Genomic DNA, 22,245 nt, shown 5'->3' on the forward strand with positions numbered 1-22,245 from the left:
AACCTGGTTTGAAAATCGGGAGTCCTCACTGCAGACCTGGGATCTTTTCCGTAGCGCATTCCTGCACACGTTCACAAGCGTCGTGCGCAGGGAAAGAGCCGCTTCTTTGCTGGAGACCCGGGTGCAGCTGCCAAACGAGAACGTCACCATCTTCACGGAAGAGATGACTCGACTTTTTCGTCAGGCCGACGCTGCGATGGCGGAAGACAAAAAAGTTCGCCTGCTCATGCGGGGTGTCAAACAAGAACTTTTCGCGGGACTTGTCCGCAACCCGCCCACGACGGTCGCCGAATTCCTCACCGAGGCTACCACTATTGAGAAGACACTGGACATGCGGACGAAACAGTACAACCGCTCGCCGCTGTGTGCAACCTATTCCGACGTGCACTCACTAGCCACCGACGACTTGCGCGAAACCATCCGAGCGATCGTGCGGGAGGAGTTACGCAAGCTGTTACCTTCGCCGCAGCCTCAAGTGGATTCGATCGCAGACATTGTCCGCGAGGAAATCAAAGAGTCACTGGGTGTTCCTCAGCCGGCACCGCCGCAGCTTCAAGCAATGAGTTATGCTGCTGCAGCCCGACGCAACGCCCCCCCCTCCTCGCCCACGTCAAGACGCCGCGCCGCCCCAGCAGTTCCGCCGCTAGGCACCACCGCCGGCACCACCGACGTCATACCGCCCGCCAGCCGGTCAGCGATACACGCCGAGGAAGACCGACGTTTGGCGCGCCCCCGACCATCGTCCACTCTGCTACCACTGCGGAGAAGCCGGCCACACCTACCGCCGCTGCCATTATCGACAGATGGGACTGCGTGGGTTCGCCGTCGACGCGCCGCGTCCACAGCAGGGGGAACAACCACGTGACATCGCCGACTACCTGGCAGGAGCGCAGTGGAACCCCCGAGGACCTTCCCGATCGCCGTCGCCAGGCCGCTACGCCTCTCCCCAACGCTGACCATACACTGGCCCAACCCGGGGCCGGTCACCTAGCCCGCATCCGGAAAACTAAGGGCAGCAACCGATGGAGGTGCGGTTGCTGTACGACGAAATACCGAAGACCCTCCGCCGCCGACGCCGCCGCCACGACGAAGGCTTCAGGGCACGACGCGAACCCCTGACGACGAAACCTGGCGGACCGAAGTAGACCCGACGACGCAACGTGGAAGCAGCGGAACAAACCGACGTAGCCGTGATCCGACGCCACGACCAAATCGAAACGGTAGGCGACGAACGAGTGACCTCGACGTTCTCATCGACGGCCACAACGTCACCGCTCTCGTCGATACTGGAGCCGACTATTCTGTCATCAGTGGACCGTTCGCGACGAAGCTGAAGAAAGTCAAGACCGCCTGGGAAGGCCCCGAAATCCGGACAGCGGGAGGTCACCTAGTAACGCCGGCAGGAATCTGCACAGCGAGGGTCTCCATCAACAACCGGATTTATCCCGCAAGCTTCGTAGTCCTTCAGCATTGCTCCCGAGATGTCATCCTTGGTATGGACTTCTTAGGCCTTCATGGTGCAGTCATCGACCTCAGATCGAAGTCGATAACACTATCTACAGAAAAAGCTTTACCGAGGTACACGCCGCCAGGGAAGCATGCCTTGAATGTGCTGGAAGACCAGGTCACCATTCCCCCTCGCTCCAGCGTCATCATTTCCGTCGGCTCTCAGAAAGTAGCCGATTTGGAAGGCGTCGTTGAAGGCGACCAGCACCATTTGATTAACCGCGAGATTTGCGTCGCAAGAGGAATAGCAGAGTTGCGGGGAGGCAAAGCAAAAGTGATGCTCACAAATTTTAGCAACGAGTATAAGCACGTAAACAAAAGCACGACAGTCGCCTACATCGAAGAAATTGTGGCAGCCACCAATGCTTTCGCCATCGCCGATTCTTCCGAGCCCACACCGACGAACCAAGCTCCTCAACCAACTTTCGACGTCAATCCTAGCCTTCCGAAGCATAAACAAGAACAGCTCAAAACCCTGCTCTTGAAATACAGGGACTGCTTTTCGTCATCGTCAAGAATACGCCAGACCCCAGTCGCAAAACATCGCATCATAACAGAGGAAAACGCCAGGCCACTCCGGCAGAGCCCGTACAGAGTTTCGACGCGAGAACGCGAATCCATAAAGAAACAAGTCGACGAAATGCTACGCGACGACATCATCCAGCCGTCGAAGAGTCCATGGGCGTCACCCGTGGTGTTAGTGAAGAAGAAAGACGGAACCCTACGCTTCTGCGTCGATTATCGCCGCCTGAACGAAATCACGAAGAAGGACGTCTACCCTCTCCCACGGATAGACGACACCCTGGATCGACTCTACAACGCGAGGTACTTTTCGTCGATGGACCTCAAGACCGGCTATTGGCAAATCGAAGTCGACGAGAGAGACCGAGAGAAGACTGCCTTTATAACACCAGACGGCCTCTTCGAGTTCAAGGTTATGCCCTTTGGTCTTTGCTCGGCACCTGCGACGTTCCAGCGCGTTATGGACACCGTGCTGGCTGGATTGAAGTGGCAGACTTGCCTTGTGTACTTGGACGACGTCATTGTGTTTGCCTCAAGCTTCGACGAACACCTCCGGCGCCTTGACGCTGTACTACAAGCAATCCAGACCTCTGGCCTCACTTTGAAGCCTGAAAAGTGCCGTTTTGCATACGAGGAGCTACTGTTTTTGGGTCACGTGATCAGCAAGGGTGGTGTTCGCCCAGACCCGAGGAAAACAGCTGCCATCGCTGCCTTCCCGCCCCCCACCGACACGAAAGCCGTGCGCCGTTTTCTCGGCTTGTGCGCCTACTACAGGCGCTTCGTCAAGGAATTTTCACGAATCGCCGAACCGCTAACTCACCTCACGAAGACCGACGTGCCACTCAAGTGGGAAACGACGCAAATCGAAGCATTTGAAGAATTGAAACGACGCCTTCAGATGCCTCCGATACTAGCACATTTCGACGAATACGCCGATACGGAAATCCACACCGACGCAAGCAGCGTAGGACTCGGCGCCGTCCTTGTGCAGAAGACTGACGGGCAGGAAAGGGTCATAAGTTATGCTAGCCGGTTGCTATCAAAGGCAGAAACGAACTATTCCACAACAGAAAAGGAGTGCCTGGCGATCATCTGGGCTGCATCCAAGTTTCGCCCCTACCTCTACGGCAGGCCCTTCAAAGTTGTGAGCGACCACCACGCATTGTGTTGGCTAGCTAACTTGAAGGACCCTTCAGGTCGCCTCGCACGGTGGAGCCTACGACTTCAAGAATTCGACATTACCGTCGTTTACAAGTCCGGAAGAAAACACTCCGACGCTGACTGCCTGTCTCGCGCCCCCGTCGACTCACCGCCACAGGACGACAAGGAGGACGACTCCTTCTTGGGAATCATAAGTGCCGACGACTTCGCCGAACGACAGCGAATGGATCCGGAACTCAGGGGCCTTGTGGAATACCTCGAGGGCAGGACCGCCGCTGTTCCGAAGGTATTCACGCGGGGACTGACGTCGTTTTTCTTGCGCAACGGTGTGCTCCTGAAGAAGAACTTCTCACCACTCCGAGCCGATTGCCTTCTCGTGGTACCCTCGACATTGCGGCCAGAGGTCCTCCAGGCTCTACACGACGACCCGACGTCTGGACACCTGGGTGTTTCTCGCACGCTAGCAAGAATACAGGAGAAGTACTACTGGCCGTGCCTTTCCACCGACGTCACTCATTACGTAAAGACCTGCCGGGACTGTCAGCGACGCAAGACACCGCCCACTAGGCCAGCCGGACTTCTGCAGCCTATCGAGCCACCTCGACGGCCGTTTCAGCAAATCGGGATGGACTTACTGGGGCCGTTCCCGACGTCCAATACCGGAAACAAATGGATCGTCGTAGCTACCGACTACCTCACCCGCTACGCCGAGACAAGGGCCCTGCCCAGAGGCAGTGCCGCCGAGGTAGCGAAGTTCTTCGTTGAGAACATCGTCCTGCGTCATGGCGCCCCAGAAGTCCTCATCACCGACAGAGGTACGGCGTTTACTGCTGACCTAACTCAGGCAATACTGAGATACAGCCAAACAAGCCACCGCCGGACCACAGCGTACCACCCACAGACAAATGGCCTCACCGAGCGGCTAAACAAGACCATCGCCGACATGTTGGCCATGTATGTCGACGTCGAACACAAGACGTGGGATGCCATCCTTCCGTATGTCACCTTCGCATACAACACGGCCGTCCAAGAAACGACGCAGATGACGCCGTACAAGTTGGTCTACGGAAGGAGCCCGGCGACGACGCTCGACGCCATGCTACCCAACGTCACCGACGAAGAAAACCTCGATGCCGCCGCTTACTTACAACGTGCCGAAGAAGCTCGACAGCTCGCCCGCCTGCGCATCAAGACCCAGCAGCACACCGACAGCCGTCGCTACAATCTTCGACGACGCTTCGCGGAATACCAGCCCGGCGACCGTGTTTGGGTCTGGACGCCGATACGCCGACGTGGGCTTAGCGAAAAACTCCTTCGGCGATACTTCGGGCCATATAAGGTTCTTCGACGCCTCGGCGCTCTTGACTACGAGGTGATCCCGGACGGCATTACGAACCCCCAGCGACGCCGCGCACGACCTGAAGTCGTCCATGTCGTGCGCCTTAAGCCGTTTTTTGCGCGTTAGCGAACCTGGGGACTCTACTTTTTTCCTTTGTTATTGTAATTTATTTGTGTATGCACTTGTTTTTTTCCTTTCCATGTTCTGTTGCAAGCATCGGGACGATGCTTTTTCAGAGGGGGGCAATGCCACGCCCACTTCTTGTCTTGTTTTGATGAATTCGGGTTTGACCGGCAGGGACGGTTATCAACGCTCGACGCTGTCCGCGAAACAGTGTTCGAGAAACTTCGCGTCTGTAGTAGATCGTTTTGTTAAGATTGCGCCCCACACGCGAATGTTCCAGCTTTGTCTAGAGATAACGCCGCCACCAGCGATATTGCTGGAAAGTTCGATAGCACCTGTATAAAAGCCGACGCGCTTGGCCGCTTGTCAGTTGATCGACGGACGACGCCCTGTTCGCCGCTATCATTGTACAGCGTGTATTGCTGTAGTTCTCATTTTCCCGTTCACAAGTTCGGCCAAATAAACAGTTTCATTCTGCAAACGCCGACTGCTGTCTTCGTCGACGTCACGACCACGTGACAATATAGATCGTGGCCTGAAAATGTTCCTAAGAACACTCTTACCCCAGCACAATATTAACTCTTGGGGTTTAAAACCCAAAATCACTATACCATAATGAGGGACACTGTAGTGGAGGACGCCGGAAATTTTCAGCGTCTGGTGCGCTTTAACGTGCACCCAAATCTAAGCACACGGGCCTCGAGCATCTCCCCCTATAGAATTGCGGCCGCCGCGGACTGCATTAAACTCCGCGACCTTCGGGTCAGCTGTCGAACACCATAACCACTACATCAGCGTGGCGGGTACTCAACCCTGTAGTTTCATGTTGAAAGCTGGTACAGGAACTCTCGGTAAGGCAACACAATGTATTGTAATTTCTTGAGCGGACATACCTTAGGTGGTGCTTTCGCTCACACCGCTCTGGGTGGCGCTTTCTCCAGGCCTTGAAGCAGAATTTAGAAAGAAGCCGACCCAGCTCTTGTAGTGGATATGTAGCGCTCCCGCCCCACCTATTCTAGATTTGCATGTATCCGCGTTGTCCTTCAATTTAGTTTCCATCTTCAACATTTTTAAAGACGATAGTCTTTCTTGGGGAACTTAAACGCAGAAATTTTGGTCTGTCTTTCTGTCTGTCTGTCTTTCTGTTTGTCGGCACGTCCCTCGATTCAGCCACTGGGCCAAAGTTGAACCACTTGCCCAAGGGCCAGCCGTCTTGAACTGGTACGGCTGTTGATACTTGTGAACGTTGTCGATCAAAAAGTAAATATCATGCATATCTGAGGTGCAACATCACTAGGTAAGTATTAGGTGGCGTGTTCCTTTAATAGAAAATGCATACATACGTAATTTTAAGGACCCTAGTTTCTTAAGCTGCGCTGAAAATGCATAAGAATGGAAGCTTGAGCGAGTTGGTATGCGTTCATCTTTGTTGAAACAGCGCTCACTAGACGACGACGAAGTAAAAGAAGGCACAGGACAGGCGCTGCCTGTCCTGTGCCTTCTTTTACTTCGTCGTCGTCTAGTGAGCGCTGTTTCAACAAAGCTGAAAATGCGACTGCGCTGAAATTTGCCTTCTTCCGTGCCCTTCGCACAAGCTCATTGTTGTGTTTCGGTTTCGGTTCTGTATTGCACTGTACGAATGCCATGGGTTGGTGTTGAAAAACTTTAGTTTTGTGAAAGCCAAGAAGGTGAAAAAAAATATTTAAAAAATGAAAAAGCAGCGTTGTGGGCGGCCTTCAGGCTGCCGGTTGTGGGCGCCGCTCTGGCGTTCCTGTTTTACCCAGGCGACGTGTAAATAAAAGAGTGTGTGGAGAGTACTCGTTGAGTCCGGACGTTTCTCTGCAAAGGTCTTCGCCTGCTGCTGCGCCGGGACTACCAGCACGCAACACAGCACTCATGTTTCCCGACGTATTGCCAGATGGCGTCCATATCTCACACAGCGCCTCTTCTATCGTCTTTACACGACATTTGCAGCGAAGCACGCAGATACGCGGCCAATTTTTTTGTTTTCAATTTCGTGATGTGTTTCTCGTTTTCCGGCCAGACAGTGCTGTGTGAATGGTTTGCACTTTCGTGTTCTTTCAATATATCGATTGTGAGTGAGCGCATCATCCTGTTCTCTGATTTATGTGCTATAGGCGCTTTTAATATATATGTAACGGGATACGCTGCGGAGAAGAAGGCTACGTTTTGAAAACTTTAGCACAACCCCCGTTGATAGAAAGAGCGTGCCGCCATACCTATAGATCAGAATGCATTTTTGTTCTTTCACCGCACTGCAAACCTACGACTCCTCCAATAGCGACAGCGAATTGCAGGTCTTGCGACAGAATTGCTTAAGAGCAGGAACTGGCGTTATGGAAGGCAACCGTCGCGTTTCTGTTTTTCGGAAGTCTCAGAAGTACTAGCGAAGAATTCCCTTTATGTTTATTTAATAGTGTATGCTCATGCATTCTTTGCTTAATTACTACAAATTCATGTTTGCTTTGCTACATACCTTCACACCCAACGCTGACGCCACGTTCTTTGCTTTTTCAGAAAGGTCTGGGTCAACAAGGAGGTGGGTGCTGTCACTGTCGGTGGCCTGATACAGCAGTTCGTCTGCAAGTCAAACATAGCCTCTTTAAGCCATCCATATATGTCCAGTGTCCTACAGGTAGGACGATCCTTTGATGTGCTTTAATATCGCTACTTCATTAGCTGAAGACTAGCGCCACCCACAGCGAATCAAGCGGGTCTCTGCCTAAACTTGTGCTAGCCTACACATTGCCTGTCCTTAGCATTGCCACGCACGGACTGCTTTGTAAGGTAAACACGTACTGTGTACGACAGACGCCATCGAGTGGAAGAAAGATTATGTTATGATCCTTTCTTTGTCTGAAATTAATTCGATGCTTTTTCTATCAGCTCATAGAAAACCGGAAATTAACCGGAAACACGGTCAATTTCTCAGGAGATGAGAAATTAACAGGGGACAGTTGTGTTGTTCATATATGAGGAGGTCGTCGCGGTTAACGCAGCTGTCTTATATTTCGGACACTGGACCACAAAGGCGTGAGGGGCGATGCGAATCAAATCTTGCAGCCGTGGTGACGGGTATGTCCTCGTACAGTGAAGACGATGATGATAGTGAGCAAGCCAGCAAAGCCAAAATACAGCCCTCAATGGAGAAAGCAGGCCTTGAAGGCAGATTTACACCGGAGTGAGTGGTTGGATGACGAACGTTTTTTTTTTCTTGTTTTCCTCCGGCGGAAGCATTCTATTTTTTTTAATGCAACGCCATCGCACTTCTTTTGCAGGAAACGAACCTGTATGCGTATAAAAGTGCCCATCAGAGGGAAAAACTGGTACTCTTCTTTGCTCGCCTTCCTTCTCAACTCATCCAGAACAACGCTGTGCAGCTGTATTAGAAGAAGGAAGCAAACATTGACCACTTTCTTTCGGAGGTCATTGCACTGCCCTACCTCAAGAAATACGGATGCAAGCTATCCCAGGGAAAGTCCCTGCCAGAACAGCATTGAGGCACAAAGTTGTTTTGACCACACTAGCCGTTATGTTACGACTAATTGCCAATAGAAAAGGTGCTCTCACTTTTACGAGTCGCTGCTAAAAGCGCGCCGTTGGTGTGCGCATGAAATGTTTTGAGGTTTAGCACACCGGCAGATACAGCAGCATATACGCCCAGTGTCCTACATGTATGTAGGACGGCTTGGAAAACGCTGTCGCACTTACGTGACAGTAAATAAAAATTTTGTACACGGCAGAAGTGCCCTATTTGTGACAAAAATTTCTTTTCCCAATTTTTCTGAGTTTGGGAATATGTGGGTTAAGATCACTTGCCGGACACCTGGCATATGGTAAATCCTTTCCATAAAAAAAAAAGATTACTTTCGAATGCCCATGCAACAAAGGAAGATATTGGAAGCGTAGTTTACACTGCCTGCACTGTAGCGACAATTATTAGGTAAATTTTGCGTCCGAGTTATCATCACGTCTGGAAAAATTGCAATGGAGCAGTAGCATCTTATCCGGCAATTCAACGTTCTTTCTCAAACACTTGCCTAGCGCTGCCTGCCAGGGCAACACTAGGCTGTGTAGGCATGCCATGCGTGCATTCCTCTCTATATGTGGTCCTCACGATTTCGAGGCGACGCTGCTCACTTAGTAACTCCTTTCCGGACAGCGCGCTCAATCGTAGCCGGACATACTGGCAAAATAAACTAACAATAGAACTAGAGAAAGTTGACGCAGTTGGTAGTGAATAGTCGTACGAAAAATAAGAACTTACAGACACAACGAAGGGGAACCGGTAAGAACAAAGCGTGTCTGAGTTGTCTTCTTCCCTTGTCCTGTGTCCCTGTGTGCCCGGACTCTGTTTCACAGATAAACACAGCTGGACATATCGACTTCGCTCACCTGCACGTTCTTCCACTTTTCAGAGGCGCCAGTTTATTCGAAAGCAACCAATAGCAAGCACTGCCATTCTTCCTGGTAAAACTTCGTTTTAAATTAAAATGAGTTCGCAATAATTATCCGCTATATGTTGTACTTACGGCGTCGCAATACGTCACTTACCTAATGTATTTCGTGTGTCACGTAAGGTGCTCTTTCCTGTAGCTTGGAAATATTTTACAAGCGTATGAGCCAACAATCCCGGAAAAGATCAATGAAAGGCAAGTTCTGCTATGAACCTACCCTCATTTTTTATCAGCGTGTTGTCGAAGTTGCCAAAGTTTCTCGCATTTTGCAAAATGCTTCGCATCGTCACGCGAACGCGCGAAGGCGCCATTAGAGAACTTTAGTTTGTCCGCACACTAGGCTGTTTGCACGGTTTAGAATACCGGGTTACTGTAGCCGTAAACGTGCGTCACGTTTACCGCTACAGTAAACCGGTATTCTAAACTGTGCGAGGTCGGAGAGGTGGGGCCACCTGGATGCTCTAAGACGAACAAGTCAAGCACAGAGACGTTGCTGCAGAAACCTACTGTAGTCTACTTCTCTGCTGGTGTAAATTCTTGACTGCGGCGTAGTTCCGAATGCGTTGTCCTTTCCCGCCAAGGTCACTCAGCGAAAAAAAAATCACCGGATCCCTTTTGCATTCACCTAAGCCCACCCTAAGGCGAAAGCCTTTTTCTTTTTCTTCTCAGTCGATGTATTAGGGAACCTACATGAAAGGCCGGTTATGTAGGCTTCCTAGATGTAGTTATCCTACCCCGCCCCCTTCTGAAAGCTTTGTGCACCTAGCGTGGTTTCGCACAACCTTCAGGATCGCAGGCACCTCACCTGGTTTTGCAGTGCCTCCGTGATCAGCCCACATTTGACCAAGCTACGATGTCATGTGATGACGGTGTAAGCTTATCCCACAGGAGCGAAGGAACGATACGGCTGATCTATAATAGACGCCAGCAGGAAACACGAGCCGTGGCTTCACGTGCCACTGCGAAACACCGTCTTTATGTTCTTCACTTGAGGTCTCGCGCTCTCCTGTCTTGCTCGCCGCCCACTGGAGGCTGCTACAATGGCATTATGTGGCGTTACGTCACATGACGTCACGCCAGAATTTGTGAGGTCATGATGACGTTCCCAAATTTTTGCGATCTGTGACATAATGATGACATCATTGGGTGACGTCATCATGAGTTGATTTTTTGCACCACTCATCCCCGACTTATCAGGACGCGAGACGCTGCCGACGACGTGGGACGCCGACGGTCAAATATCGTGTTTAGTTAGGCATATAAAGGTTTCTTTACGGAGGACTTTGGTGACTGAGAAGTCGCTGTTGATTTCTACTATTATTTTTATATATCGTTCGTTGACGCCCTGATTCTGTAGTGCGTGCATTACTGCTGATATTTCGGCCGAATCAAATGCCTTCTCGTAATCTTTCAAGGCTACGTATAGGGCTGGTTATGTTCCGCGCATTTCTCTATCACATAATTGATTGTGGGAATGTAGTATATTGTCGAGTAGCCTGTGCGAAATCCTGCGTGGTCTTTTGGCTCATTCAAGTCAAATATTGTCTGAATTCTATTAACTACTATCTTTGTAAACAGCTTGTAGAAAACTGACAGTAAACTGATCGGTCCGTACTTTTTGAAGTACTTGACGCCCCTTTTCTTACAGATTAAGGTTATATCAGCGTTCTTCCAAGTTTCTCTTACCCTCACCGTTAAGAGTCATTTCGAACTTATACTGAGGACGACGCAGCAAGCAATGAAAACGAAAACGATAGGTGTAATCTTAAGGGACAAGAAGAGAGCAGAGAGGGTCAGGGAACAAACGGGTGTAAAGGACATCTTAGTCGAAATCAAAAAGTGGACATGGGCAGGGCATGTAGTGCGTAGGCAAGATAACCGGTGGTCATTAAGAGTAACTGACTGGATTCCATATAAGACAAACGCACTAGGGGAAGACCGAATGTTAGCTGGGCAGATGAGATTAATTTTCGGGTATAATGTGGCAGCAGAAAGCACAGGACCGGTTGGATTGGCGAACCATCGGAGAGGCCTCTGCCCCGCAGTGGGCGTAGTCAGGCTCATGATGATAAGGTTTTCGCCTTAAAAAGGAAAACGCACCTATCATTTTGGTGGCCCGAAGCGTCACAAGATGTCTATACCATCGTCCGGTAACCCAGTATTCCGCAAACATCTCTGTGTATACAGCAACACAATGCCCGGTGATACTCTCTGTCGGGGAAGTCTAGTGAGGGATGAAGCAGGCCCGTAGCCAGGGGCTTGCCCCCCCCCCCCCTCCGGAAAGAGTTCCTGACTACGGGCCTGGTTTGAAGGTTTCCGGACGGTTACTGGCGTGTGTTTGCGAGGGCAGACAATGCATCATTGCGTGCGTCACAGCTCTGCGGCCCCACGTGCTAAACCTTCCTACACATTGACGTCACTATCCAACTCGGCGGCCGGTAATCAAAAATGAAAGTCGTTCACATGAATAAGGCGGTTAAAAATTATATAGCGAGAAGACATGAATGTTGGAGCTTGTATCATACTTCCTGCAGCAATAAGACGGCGCCAGCTTGCCCAAGTGGCCCCGCCGGCATGCGGCCGCGGAAGGATCTGCTCTTGTGCGTTCTGCAGATCCTCGCCTTGTGCACGGAGCTGTCAGCAGAGGGATGGTTTCGGAAAGCCTGCTACCAGTGACACTGCCAACTGGCACCAATGAGTGAAGTCCAGATTACCGCTGCACATATGAATTTTCACGGATTTGGTAGCCAGTGCAAGTTTCGCTTTCCGGTGCTTTGAACTACACAGCCAAATCGACAGCGACAGGCGAGGCCTCGAGCCACGCCCCCTACCAAGGTCGTGAAGCTTCGGGCGAAAAGCGGTCCAGAACCTATTGCCAGTAACATCAGCAAGAGGTGGTTTGGGTGCTGCGATTGAAGGGTGCCTAGGTGTGGAGCGAACGAACCCTAATTGCGAAAGAAACCTAGTTTTATTCAACGACAACGCATTCTTCGTTTTAAAAACATGGTTTGACTGATCTAAGCCCACGCAGACGGACACGAAACAGGGGAAGACAACAGGACGAGCGCTTTCGCGCAGCTAAAAGATTTATTGAACAAGGAAGTATATAAATACAACAAAGAACTGGTCGACGCATGCGCGACACGAAAATATGACTAAACATGACAATACACAATTACGAAATGCTATCAAGAAAAACAAACTCCTTCTCATGCAACAAAACTGAAGGTTGGCTGACACACTGATCTCCTCTTTCTTGTAATACTTCAGTCATCTCTCGAGTTAGCTGATTGCTGCTTCAAAAAACTATTTCGGTGTCATGTCAAACAGGATAGCAGCCACACTCCCTGCAAAGTGCTGCAAGATGTGAAGCTCCTGAAGAGTTAACCACTGATTGGTGCTCTGTTAGACGCACATTGATGCAGCGTCCCGAGTGGCCAATGTATACGTTACCATAGCTAAACGGGATCATGTACATAACTCGCAACGCGCAGTCTACAATTTTTTTTTTTTTTTGTGTTCAACACGACATTGAGGAAGTTCCTTACGGATGCGTGGACAAATTGATTTCAGTTTATTTTTGGCCGAGAAAAGCACATCTACATTAAACCTATTACCTATTTGCTTAAGTTCGTGCGATGTCCTGTGTAGATAAGGAATAACTGCTAGCCAACTGCCCTTATGAAAGGCACGACGACTGCCCGAATGATCTCGTACAGTTTTTACTTTCTTAACGGTGTTGTTACACATTGACCAAATGGCATCTTGGGGATACCCTGCTTGTTCTAGCTTGCTGACCTGGTTTTCGAAGCTCATTTTCATTCTGCTCGAAGCAGAACACGGGCATTGGTCCCAAGTTTCGCTTCGAGCCTTCACTTAAGCGGGCGGGCAAGCTGGTCTCAACACGGTCACTCATAATGTAACTGAGGATAGGGATAAATCGACCCTTGTCAACGACTTCTTCAAATCGGTTTTTAGCCCTCCGACACAAGTTATTGTCGCGGGTAAAAAAGAACAATGTTTACCCCTAGGCAAGAGAGAGTTTTTTTTAATGGCATAATTAAATTGTTACAACGCTTTACGAAAGTAGAGCAACGGGGCCAGGTGGCATATCAGCAAGTGTTTCGAAACACTGCTCTGAGGCAGTAGCGCATTACCTTTATGTTACATATAAAAATCGCTACATGAGGACAGGCTTCCTGACTGGAAGGTAGCTTATGCTGCGCGAGTCTTCAAGAGTGGCTCTAGGCCAAATGTGTCCAATTAAAGGCCCATTCCTCTGAGGCCAATTTGTTTAAACTACTTCAACATGTCCTCCTATGTTCCACCTTACTGAATCACCTGACTTGAATAGGATTTTTCAATCCTAGACAAGACGGGTTTAGACAAGGTTTTTCATGCACAACCCAACTAATTCACTTCTGTAACAATTTAGCATCAGCCTTAGATGACAGAGGAGAGATTGATTGTTAATTTTTGGATTGCCGAAAGGCATTTCTTGCGGTATCACATTCGCTTCTAATACAAGAATTGCAGAATTTGAACATTCACATAACCCTTTGCCGATTGGATTACGGACTATATGACATCAAGAAAACAAGGTAGCTTTATTTGGATCATGTTCCCGTTTAGTTTCGGTGATATCAGGGGTACCTCAGGGTTCCGTGCAGGGCCCACTTCTCTTCCTTGTGTTCATAAATGATATTTCGAATGCAATTAAGTGTTGTATTTGAATGTTTGCTGATGATTGTGCTTTTTATATTGACTTGACTGACCAAGGGGATTTCAGCCAGCTTCAGGATGACTTTAATCACTTAGAGGTATGGTGTAAAAATAATAACATAGCATTAAACCCTAACAAGTGCATTCACGTCCGCCTAACTAAAAGGGTCGATAGGTTCACGATTCAATACATCCTAAACAACCAAGCTATTAGCAGAGTCATTCAATTCTATTTATGGTCACAAAACTGCACCGTCACGCTATGGGCGAGCTTCATACGCTGCTCAAAAATGCCGCAACGCGCCGCCGCTTCGCCACAGCGGCGATCGTCTTCGCCGTCCGCGTATTGAAATACTCGCGCAGTGCGAGACAAGCTGCTGGATATGGTATGTTTAAGTTAGCGGAAACGTTTTCTCAGGTCTAGGATGCCTCACAGATGTTGCGTGCCGGGGTGCCGTTCCGGCTACAAGGGAACCAGAAAGGTGTCGTTGTTTTCTTTACCATTAGACAAGCAGCAGCGCGAAAAAAAGAAGCGGGCCATGTCGCGGCAGGAAAGTGGCGATATTAACTTTGAGTCGAAGTATACACGTGTTTGAGCGAACCATTTCGACACCTCGGACATTGTCACTGCATATGACTTTAACATCAACGGCGACTCCGTGACCCTGAAACACGACAAACTGACGCTGAAGGCTGACGCAGTTCCAAGGACTTTTCAAGGACTTCCTTCGTATCTGACGAAGCGCAAACCTCGATCTCGCTCATCGGCAATGCGACCACCATGCAAACGACCACGTGAGTCGTCCTGTGAAGAGCTCTGAGCATTGCCGGCGCTCTGTTTATACCGCGTCGTAGCCACACGAATGGGCGTGTAACAGCTCGTATTTTTGCATATGTTTACAACTGGCACCGCTGGCACTTTGCTGCGAATACACGGTGTTTAATTTGACAGAAATGTTAAAAACTTGTACCTATCGTAGTGTCGTAGTATTGAGACGAAAGGAGCTTGCTAGGCCGCAGCGGCCGCATTTCGATGGGGTCGACATGCAATAACACCAGTGCGCTGAGAATTGGTGCAGCTAAAAGGACCCTAGGAGGCAAAAATCATTCAGAAGTCCCCGCTTTGGCGTTCGTAATTACATCTTCGTATAATGTCGTTAATCCCCGAATGTTTGTAGTTTTTCGGCTGGTCCCACAGCGAGCTGCATGTCTTGAGCTGGAGGAAGGAAGATTACTTTTAAGGGCTCGTTTTTCTTTCTTACACACAATAATAATCAAAACGAACATACAGTAATGCCAACGAAAGTATAGGGCATGTTATTTGTAATAATTGGGATATAATTGTGCAGAAAGTAAAGTGGACGAAAAGAAAACTTGACGCCGGCAGGGACCGAACCTGCGACCTTCGAATAATGCGTCAGTTGCTGATTTTTTTCCTCCCGGGTGCTCATTTTAAAACATAAAACGTGTTTCGGAATGTATTTATGCATGCTGAGTGCTAAAAGTAAAAGCGTGACAGCAAAGCGACCGTTCTGGGAGTTTAGAAAGCTAATACACCAAGGCTGTCTCACACACAACCCCAGCGATAGCAGCGTTCGCATCGCCTCTCAAGCACAGCTGCGCCTCTGGCGGTGGCCGCTGGCTCCATATGAAAGTGACGCGGCAGTTTCGTGACCATAAGAAACGTTGCATGACTCTGTTATTAGTAAAGACGATAAATACTAGCATTTGGGTGTTACTTTTTCTGAGGATGCGGGATGGTCTCCACACAAAGTTTCTACAGCGCGACTGGACGCGGACGGAGACTGCATTACGGAGGTCAACAGAGCTGGAAAATCCATTTGCTTTTCGCAGTGAAAGCCTAAACATGTAACAAGAGAGGTTAAACAGGTCGCATACCATGCCTACGTTATAACTACACTGGAATATGCCTGTCCTGTGTGAGATCCGTTTTACATGGTACAGTACGATTCACTGTTAAAGGGAACACTCGAATGAGCAACATTCATTTTGTTACCCCCTAACGGCTAGTGAATGCGAAAAGATTATTTGTGGACGTTACTAGTCTATCATGAGGGTTCGCAACTGTCAACCACCTGTAGTGTTACGCAAATCTAAGCCATTATGCTTTTGTAGGAGAGCGAATTCCGGACATTCCCGAAACGCACGTGTTTCCTTTAACAGTGGACCAGTATCTACATATTTATGCACCTAAGCACACTCAGTCAATCGCAGCTAGATTTGTTCTGGAGAAACATGACCGATCTGAAAGCTCCCGAGATATGAAGTGAAACCTTCATTGACGGTCTTTGCAAGACCGAATGCGTAATCTTAGACTGAAACTACTTCACTCAATCTATAACAAGAAAGCAGAGATTAATTCTTGAGCTTATTTAAAACGAGTGCCTTATTGGAGCCGATTTTCATCACAAATTTAAAGCACGGCCATAAACCCCCACGACTGATCTTTTTAAACAAACTTTTTTTCCAAAAGGGATTACCCAACGGAATATCTTACCAGTCGATGTGATTGGCCGCAAGACGGATTCGTTCTATGATGGTTTGTGACCCCCGCAATAATGCCTGAAAAGGCACTGCGGGTAACGTTCCAAACAAAAAATAATAATAATTGCAGACTTTTGCAACAGAGAATGCGCAAGCCACAAATATGATGTCACCACCGCTTTAAATAATGGCTGTATGTCGAAATTTTCGGAGCCATCCACTACGGCATGCCTCATAATGATATCATGGTTTTGGCAGGTAAATCCCCAGATATTATTTTTATCAAACACTTGTTAAGACGGACCGGTTGGATGGCGCGCCAGTTAAATTCCCTCGTCACCCTTTGAGCGCGTCCATCACCAGACACAAGAGGGCAAAAGAGGTGAGGGTGGCACTACTGCCCCAGCCTTACCAAACGGCTGTATCATCCTGGCCATATTATCGGCAGGAATCCTACGTGAATAAAGCGACTGCGAATAATGACTGCGTCCTTCGATTAGCCTGGGGTGTAGTGAATGCGGCGGAGAGCGACATCGTTTTGATCTTGTGAAAGGCGTGCGATGTCAGAAACACTGCGAGAAACTGCCAGGAAAGAAAATTGGTTGCCTACATCCGATTGGAAGGCGTTAAGAGATGTTGTATGGTGTGCCGGGTAACTTCGAAGAAAAAAATTACACCATCTCCCGCTAAAGAGGACCATGAGGCGATGCGAAGCCGGAGCACTTGCACGATCGCGTTCCGTTGGCGTTCGTTGGGCATGCTACCGACCTCGCGTCGTGGACCGCGAAGAGGGACGCTACGCGCGTCGTATCTTCCATCTAGCCTGGCCGTTAATTCTCACAGGGCGAGCGGGGAACGCGGTCTACAGGCGGGCGAGAGGGGGGCAGCGTAGGAGAGGAGAGAGAAGGGGAGGGGACGCGCATGCGCTCGAGCTCATCGCGGCGTTGCGCAGGAGAGAATTTCGGCATGTCTAGCCCGCGTTTCAGAGGAAGAGTGGAAAGGGGGAGGGGAGAGGGGTATGGGAGAGGGAAAGTGGAGAGGGGAGTGGTGAGGGGTATGGGAGAGGGGAAGCGGAGAGGGAAAGTGGAGAGGGGAAGGGGAGAGGAGGTGTGTGGAGAGGGTATGCGCATGCGCAGTAAGGGTGGTCACGCCGCACACCACCACCACCACCACCGGATTGAGCTCCGCCTTAAGATACTTCGCATCTAAAATGTTTTGGTATGTCCGTGCGGAAGTGACAGCTGTACGTCTACTCAGATGAGACACACGCACTTGCAAGTCAACATTAACTTTCGGCTGCGGGCCGAGGGTGGTATGATGAACATTCACAACAAGAATAATAGTGCCGTGGTAGCGTAAAAAGCATATGGAGCAGTTGTTTTCTGCCTCGATCCACATTGCGCTAATGGAGCGCCTAATGCTGCTACGTACTCCTCTTAAACGCACTAGATGGATCGCGGAGCCGCGTCGACATAGCATACACTCCATGCTTGTAGTTCTGCGATGATCATTGCAACTTTCTATTGAGCAGAACTTCTGAAAAGCGTGTGTGCGTTGCCAAATCTCTAACGCCATATGCATAGGCGTGCGCAGGGTCTTCGTTAGGGGGAACGAAGGTTCGTCGCAGCGCCTCCCTCCCTACTAAGTCAATGTAAGGGCAGACTTTGCCCCCTCCCCAAATAGGTGACTAGGGGAGGGGTTGGCCACCCCCCGTGCGCACGCTTATGGCCGTATTTTCACGTGACCTCAGCGGCGTACAAGTTACCACCTCCCTCCCAGCTGTGCAACTTATTGGTAGAGACCAAGGCTTCCTGGCTGCGTTCCTGAGAGGCCTGTCAGAGTAAATAGTTGTATGACACAGCATGGCACAATTTCGGCGATGACACGGCTTTAGGGGTAATTCGGCACAAGCATTTCTACGGGCAGAGCAATAGGTGCACATGTCTCAGAACTGGAAGTGCTCATGTGGTCAGGTACTTACAAGTGAAGTTTTTAAAACTGACAAATGAAATGGGCGCCCTGATTCGCCTAATTTAAAAGATAACCTACTTTCAGTGAGCGACGGTTTGGCGAGGACAATGGATGCCCCAGCCACGACGCAGCTCCACATGGCGATAATGCTTTCGACGCTGTTTCCGATATGGATGCAGATGCGAGCTCCAGGCCCTATTCCGTATCGCTGAAAGCCAGCTGCGTAGCGTTGTAGTCGGGAAAGAAGTTCTCTCTTCGTCAATGTGATGGAGTCGTCCGCCTGCGCATGAAATAATTTCATGGTTCAGTTTGCAATAGTGCGAATATAGAGGTCCACGCAAAAGAATACACTGTGGAACGGTACGTGCGCGAGCATAGACATGTGTCTCAGGAGTTAATTTTTTTCGTGGGATGTTTTCGGCCGTTCTCCTCCGCGATTATCTGCAGTGAAATATAATTAGCAGCGCAAGCCAGTTACGACATGATACTCAGGCTCGTTTGAAATCGACCCCTCAGCATAGGCGACTTAGTACTTTCTAGCAGTCTTCGGTAGAATGTAGTTACTAGCGACAAGTTACCGCTAACTTGTTACGTTTTTTCGGTAAGTTGCAGCTTGAACTAGTTACCTCAAAGTTAGAGGAACTTGTCAATGCAACACTGTTAGTTGTTTACACAGTAATTGTAACAGGAAGTGCCGTTACAGCTACTTCTTTTTTATTAAAAGTATCAAGCGCCAACACTCGTTAAGGCCGACGTGTAGTTCGCGCTTTTCACTTTTTCGGACTTTCTCCTGTCCAATATCCTGTCCGCCTTTCCAACACACGGCTCTCTTCACAGTTTAGGAGAGCAGGTTGCTAAGATGATTTCCTTCTCTGCAGAAGACCGAGCACGATCTTTAATGCAACTTCCAATTTCCTTTCAAACTACATGTCGTAAACCAATCGTGTTGGAACTGAGCTATAATTCATCTCGCTAAGTTCACGTCCGTTCTTTTTCGGCATATGTACCCGTTTGCTCGTTTGAGCTTCTAGTTCTGTTCTTGGTGGGCCGCTGAAGTGACTATTTGAACGCCAAGCTTATAATCTGCTTAGTCCGAGCTAAGCGTGTTTGACCGGCAGCTAGGAAGAAGCAGCGCTCGAAATAGCTTAGAGCCAGAAATACCGTGAAGAAGCGGATGTTTGTGAAGGCGCAAGCCAGTGCGCTGAACAAACTACGGGGATTTCGTCCAGCGCGCCGGCTGAACTTCTGTTGAGTAAAGCACGCGACGTACTCCATCAAGAGAAGGAAGCTCTCCGATGCCAACTTTGGGAAACAACTCATCCTGTGTTACAGTAAGTTTTGCAAATAAATTCATCGACACCATGAGTGCATGAACAAAAAAGTTGATGCAGCGAAACGAGGCACACACAGCGGGTGCTGCAGATGCCGTACTTGCGAGTGCCCCCTTTTAGGCTCCCTTTGTCTAGGGTTTTACCACTTGCAATGTTGACTGCCTGCATCATTTCGAACGTTTCGATAAAATAATCTCTATCACTTGGCTTGCCACGTATTCCTTAGTTTTATATAGTAACAGAAAAGTAACGGCGCTACTTTTTCACAGTAACTGTAACAAGTTGAATTTAGAAACTGTCACTGTAATATAGTTATTTTTTTTAGTTAGGTGGTGGAAACTGCAACACTGCAACTTTTTACTGCTAACATGCCGCTTTCTAGTCGCCATGCTCGCTTGGCTAGACGCAAGGACGGCCCCGCCGTTTTCGTTTTGTCATGCTTAGTAACGAGGAGCTAACCCCCGTATTCAAAAACGCTCCTTGACTTGAACTTGACTTGCCACCGCCTCAAGGGAGCGCGTTTGAAACGCGTTTGTGCTGCCTTGTAACCGCCTAAAGGCAGCGCGTTCGAAACGCGTTGAAGGCGGTGGCAAGTGAAGTTCAAGTCAAGGAGCGTTTCTGAATACGGGGGTAAGTGTCGCGAATTTCCTGCTTGCGTGCGTTTATAGCTATAGACCAGGCTAAATCACGTCATCAAACAGCGCGAATGCATTACAACCATTCCAAACACACCAACAGGTGCTTCGTACACCGTAGTTCCTCAGAACCAGAACCAACAGCGAAGAAACATACAATAAATATATGAATTAAATGACGATATAAAATGAGCGCTTGTATTATGGCGGCGGCTATGTTATTGGTCACGCAATGAAAGTGTATAGGTTGCCTGCACAAGTACGTCTCATTTCCAAGAGTGGTAACTATAAAATTGAGACGTGGTAGTGAAGAACGGACGAAGATAACCATTCTGGACTAGTTAGCGGGCTGATCTGTGCTTCCGCTGAGTTATACCATTGATTTCTCATCCTGTAAATAAGCGTGCTCCATTGCCAGAATTCCTCCGCATCAATGGATCGCGCTAAGAGCGGATAGTAGGAACAAAATTGAAGTGCAGTGACTAAAAAGTAGGGTGGTTATTTGTGCAAAGTTTGCTGTCGCTTAGCCTAGCGAGGTTACGAAGGCTTGTGACGCATCCTAAGGGCTTACTGTAGAACTCATGAATACGGCACAAGACGGAAGAAGGCACACCGTTTGTCGGTTGCCGTCATCCTAAGTATCTGCGCTATACGCTTGCGGTATGTCGTACCAAGAAAGCCAGGAGTCAGCCCTAGTTGTGACGTGTCGCATATTGGAAGTGTCAGCGTGGACAACGCCTTCACGCTCTGTGGAAGCTAATGGTAATCTGTCACAAGATGGCGTGCATTTCGCTCGCGTGCAATTTGCAGCGCAGTTAGGCCCTATTTGGTCAGTACCTTTCGGCTCCCTGTACTCTCACGGTGAAAGAAACAACCTCACTCCTTCCACCTTAAGATCTTAATTTGTAGGGAGCCTCGATGCCAGCGCTGCCAGCGGAAGCACGGGAAGCGGACACATTGAGACGCTCTAACCACTCGGACAACAAAGCGGTCGGAGGGGAGTGCAGAAGGGAAGGCACGGAGCAAGGGAAAAAAATCAGGAAATGCCCAATCGTATCCCAATGCATTGCGAAAAGGGTGGCGCAAGTGACGTCAAATTCACGGGCTAAGGAGCTGTGTATGTGAAAACAAAACAGAACGCCTCGCATCGTGCTCTCATCATTGGTTTGTTCCGCCGCAGATTGGAAGTCCAGGTTTAAAGAAGGTGCGTCATGTGTTTTCCATGTAGTGCAAAGCTTTAAGAGTACGTTTACTGAATGTTCGTGTATGACAGGCTCGAGTGTCTTGTGAGGAAGAAAAAAGATTTTTCGAGAAGTGTTGTTGTGCAACTGTCCCGAAAGTCTCGCTACGTGCTATAATTAAAAACATTGAGCATCTATGGCTTCGTGTTCAAACTCACCTGGTTGCGATTTAGGCCGTCTTTATTCTTTAGAATAACGAGGGTAAGAATCAGATGTCGAAATTAATGTTGGGCGCTAGGCCTTTCTTTGCTGCTCTTTAGCTGTTCTTAAGCTTCGTTGCTTGTTGCACGATACTATCATTGACCTTGTGGTCACATGATCTTCTGACTGCCAGTGTGAAGCATGAGGAAGCTATGGCCTTCTTGACGAGCTTCGTATGACCCGAGTCGTATGGCAGCAGGGACATATTGCTCCTAGTTTTATATTCCCAGCATGTATGGGACTCTTGGAAAGTTAGCTGCAAATCTAAGCAAGCTGTAATTACTGGGCATCTCAACAGTGAATTCAACACCTTGGTGTGCGTGACCTTATGCGACACTTTTTTAGCCAGAGGCGACAGAACATTGCAGGAAAAATTCGCCAGTTCGGGGGCTGTGAAATGCTTTCGTTACGTGGATGATTTCTTGGTTTGTTTCCCCAGTGATTGTTTTACAGAACAAAATAGACAAATGCTTAGGATTGTTGAGACAGGCACACCAAGGTCTTGAATTC

At 49.0% G+C, this 22,245-nt stretch overlaps 1 protein-coding gene across 1 annotated transcript in view; it reads right to left on the minus strand.

Annotated features, from left to right (window-relative positions):
- The window catches only part of LOC119384087 (uncharacterized), a 159,717-nt gene that overhangs the window by 134,672 nt on the left and 2,800 nt on the right, over positions 1 to 22,245 (minus strand). The window contains exons 2-3 of the mRNA XM_037652379.2: positions 18,406 to 18,607; positions 7,149 to 7,252 (exon numbers count right to left, since the gene is read on the minus strand). Of these exons, the coding sequence (XP_037508307.1) occupies positions 7,149 to 7,252; positions 18,406 to 18,607 (306 nt within the window). The remainder of the gene's footprint in view (positions 1 to 7,148; positions 7,253 to 18,405; positions 18,608 to 22,245) is intronic.

Source organism: Rhipicephalus sanguineus, chromosome 2 (assembly GCF_013339695.2).
Source record: "Rhipicephalus sanguineus isolate Rsan-2018 chromosome 2, BIME_Rsan_1.4, whole genome shotgun sequence".
Lineage (NCBI taxonomy): Eukaryota > Metazoa > Arthropoda > Arachnida > Ixodida > Ixodidae > Rhipicephalus > Rhipicephalus sanguineus.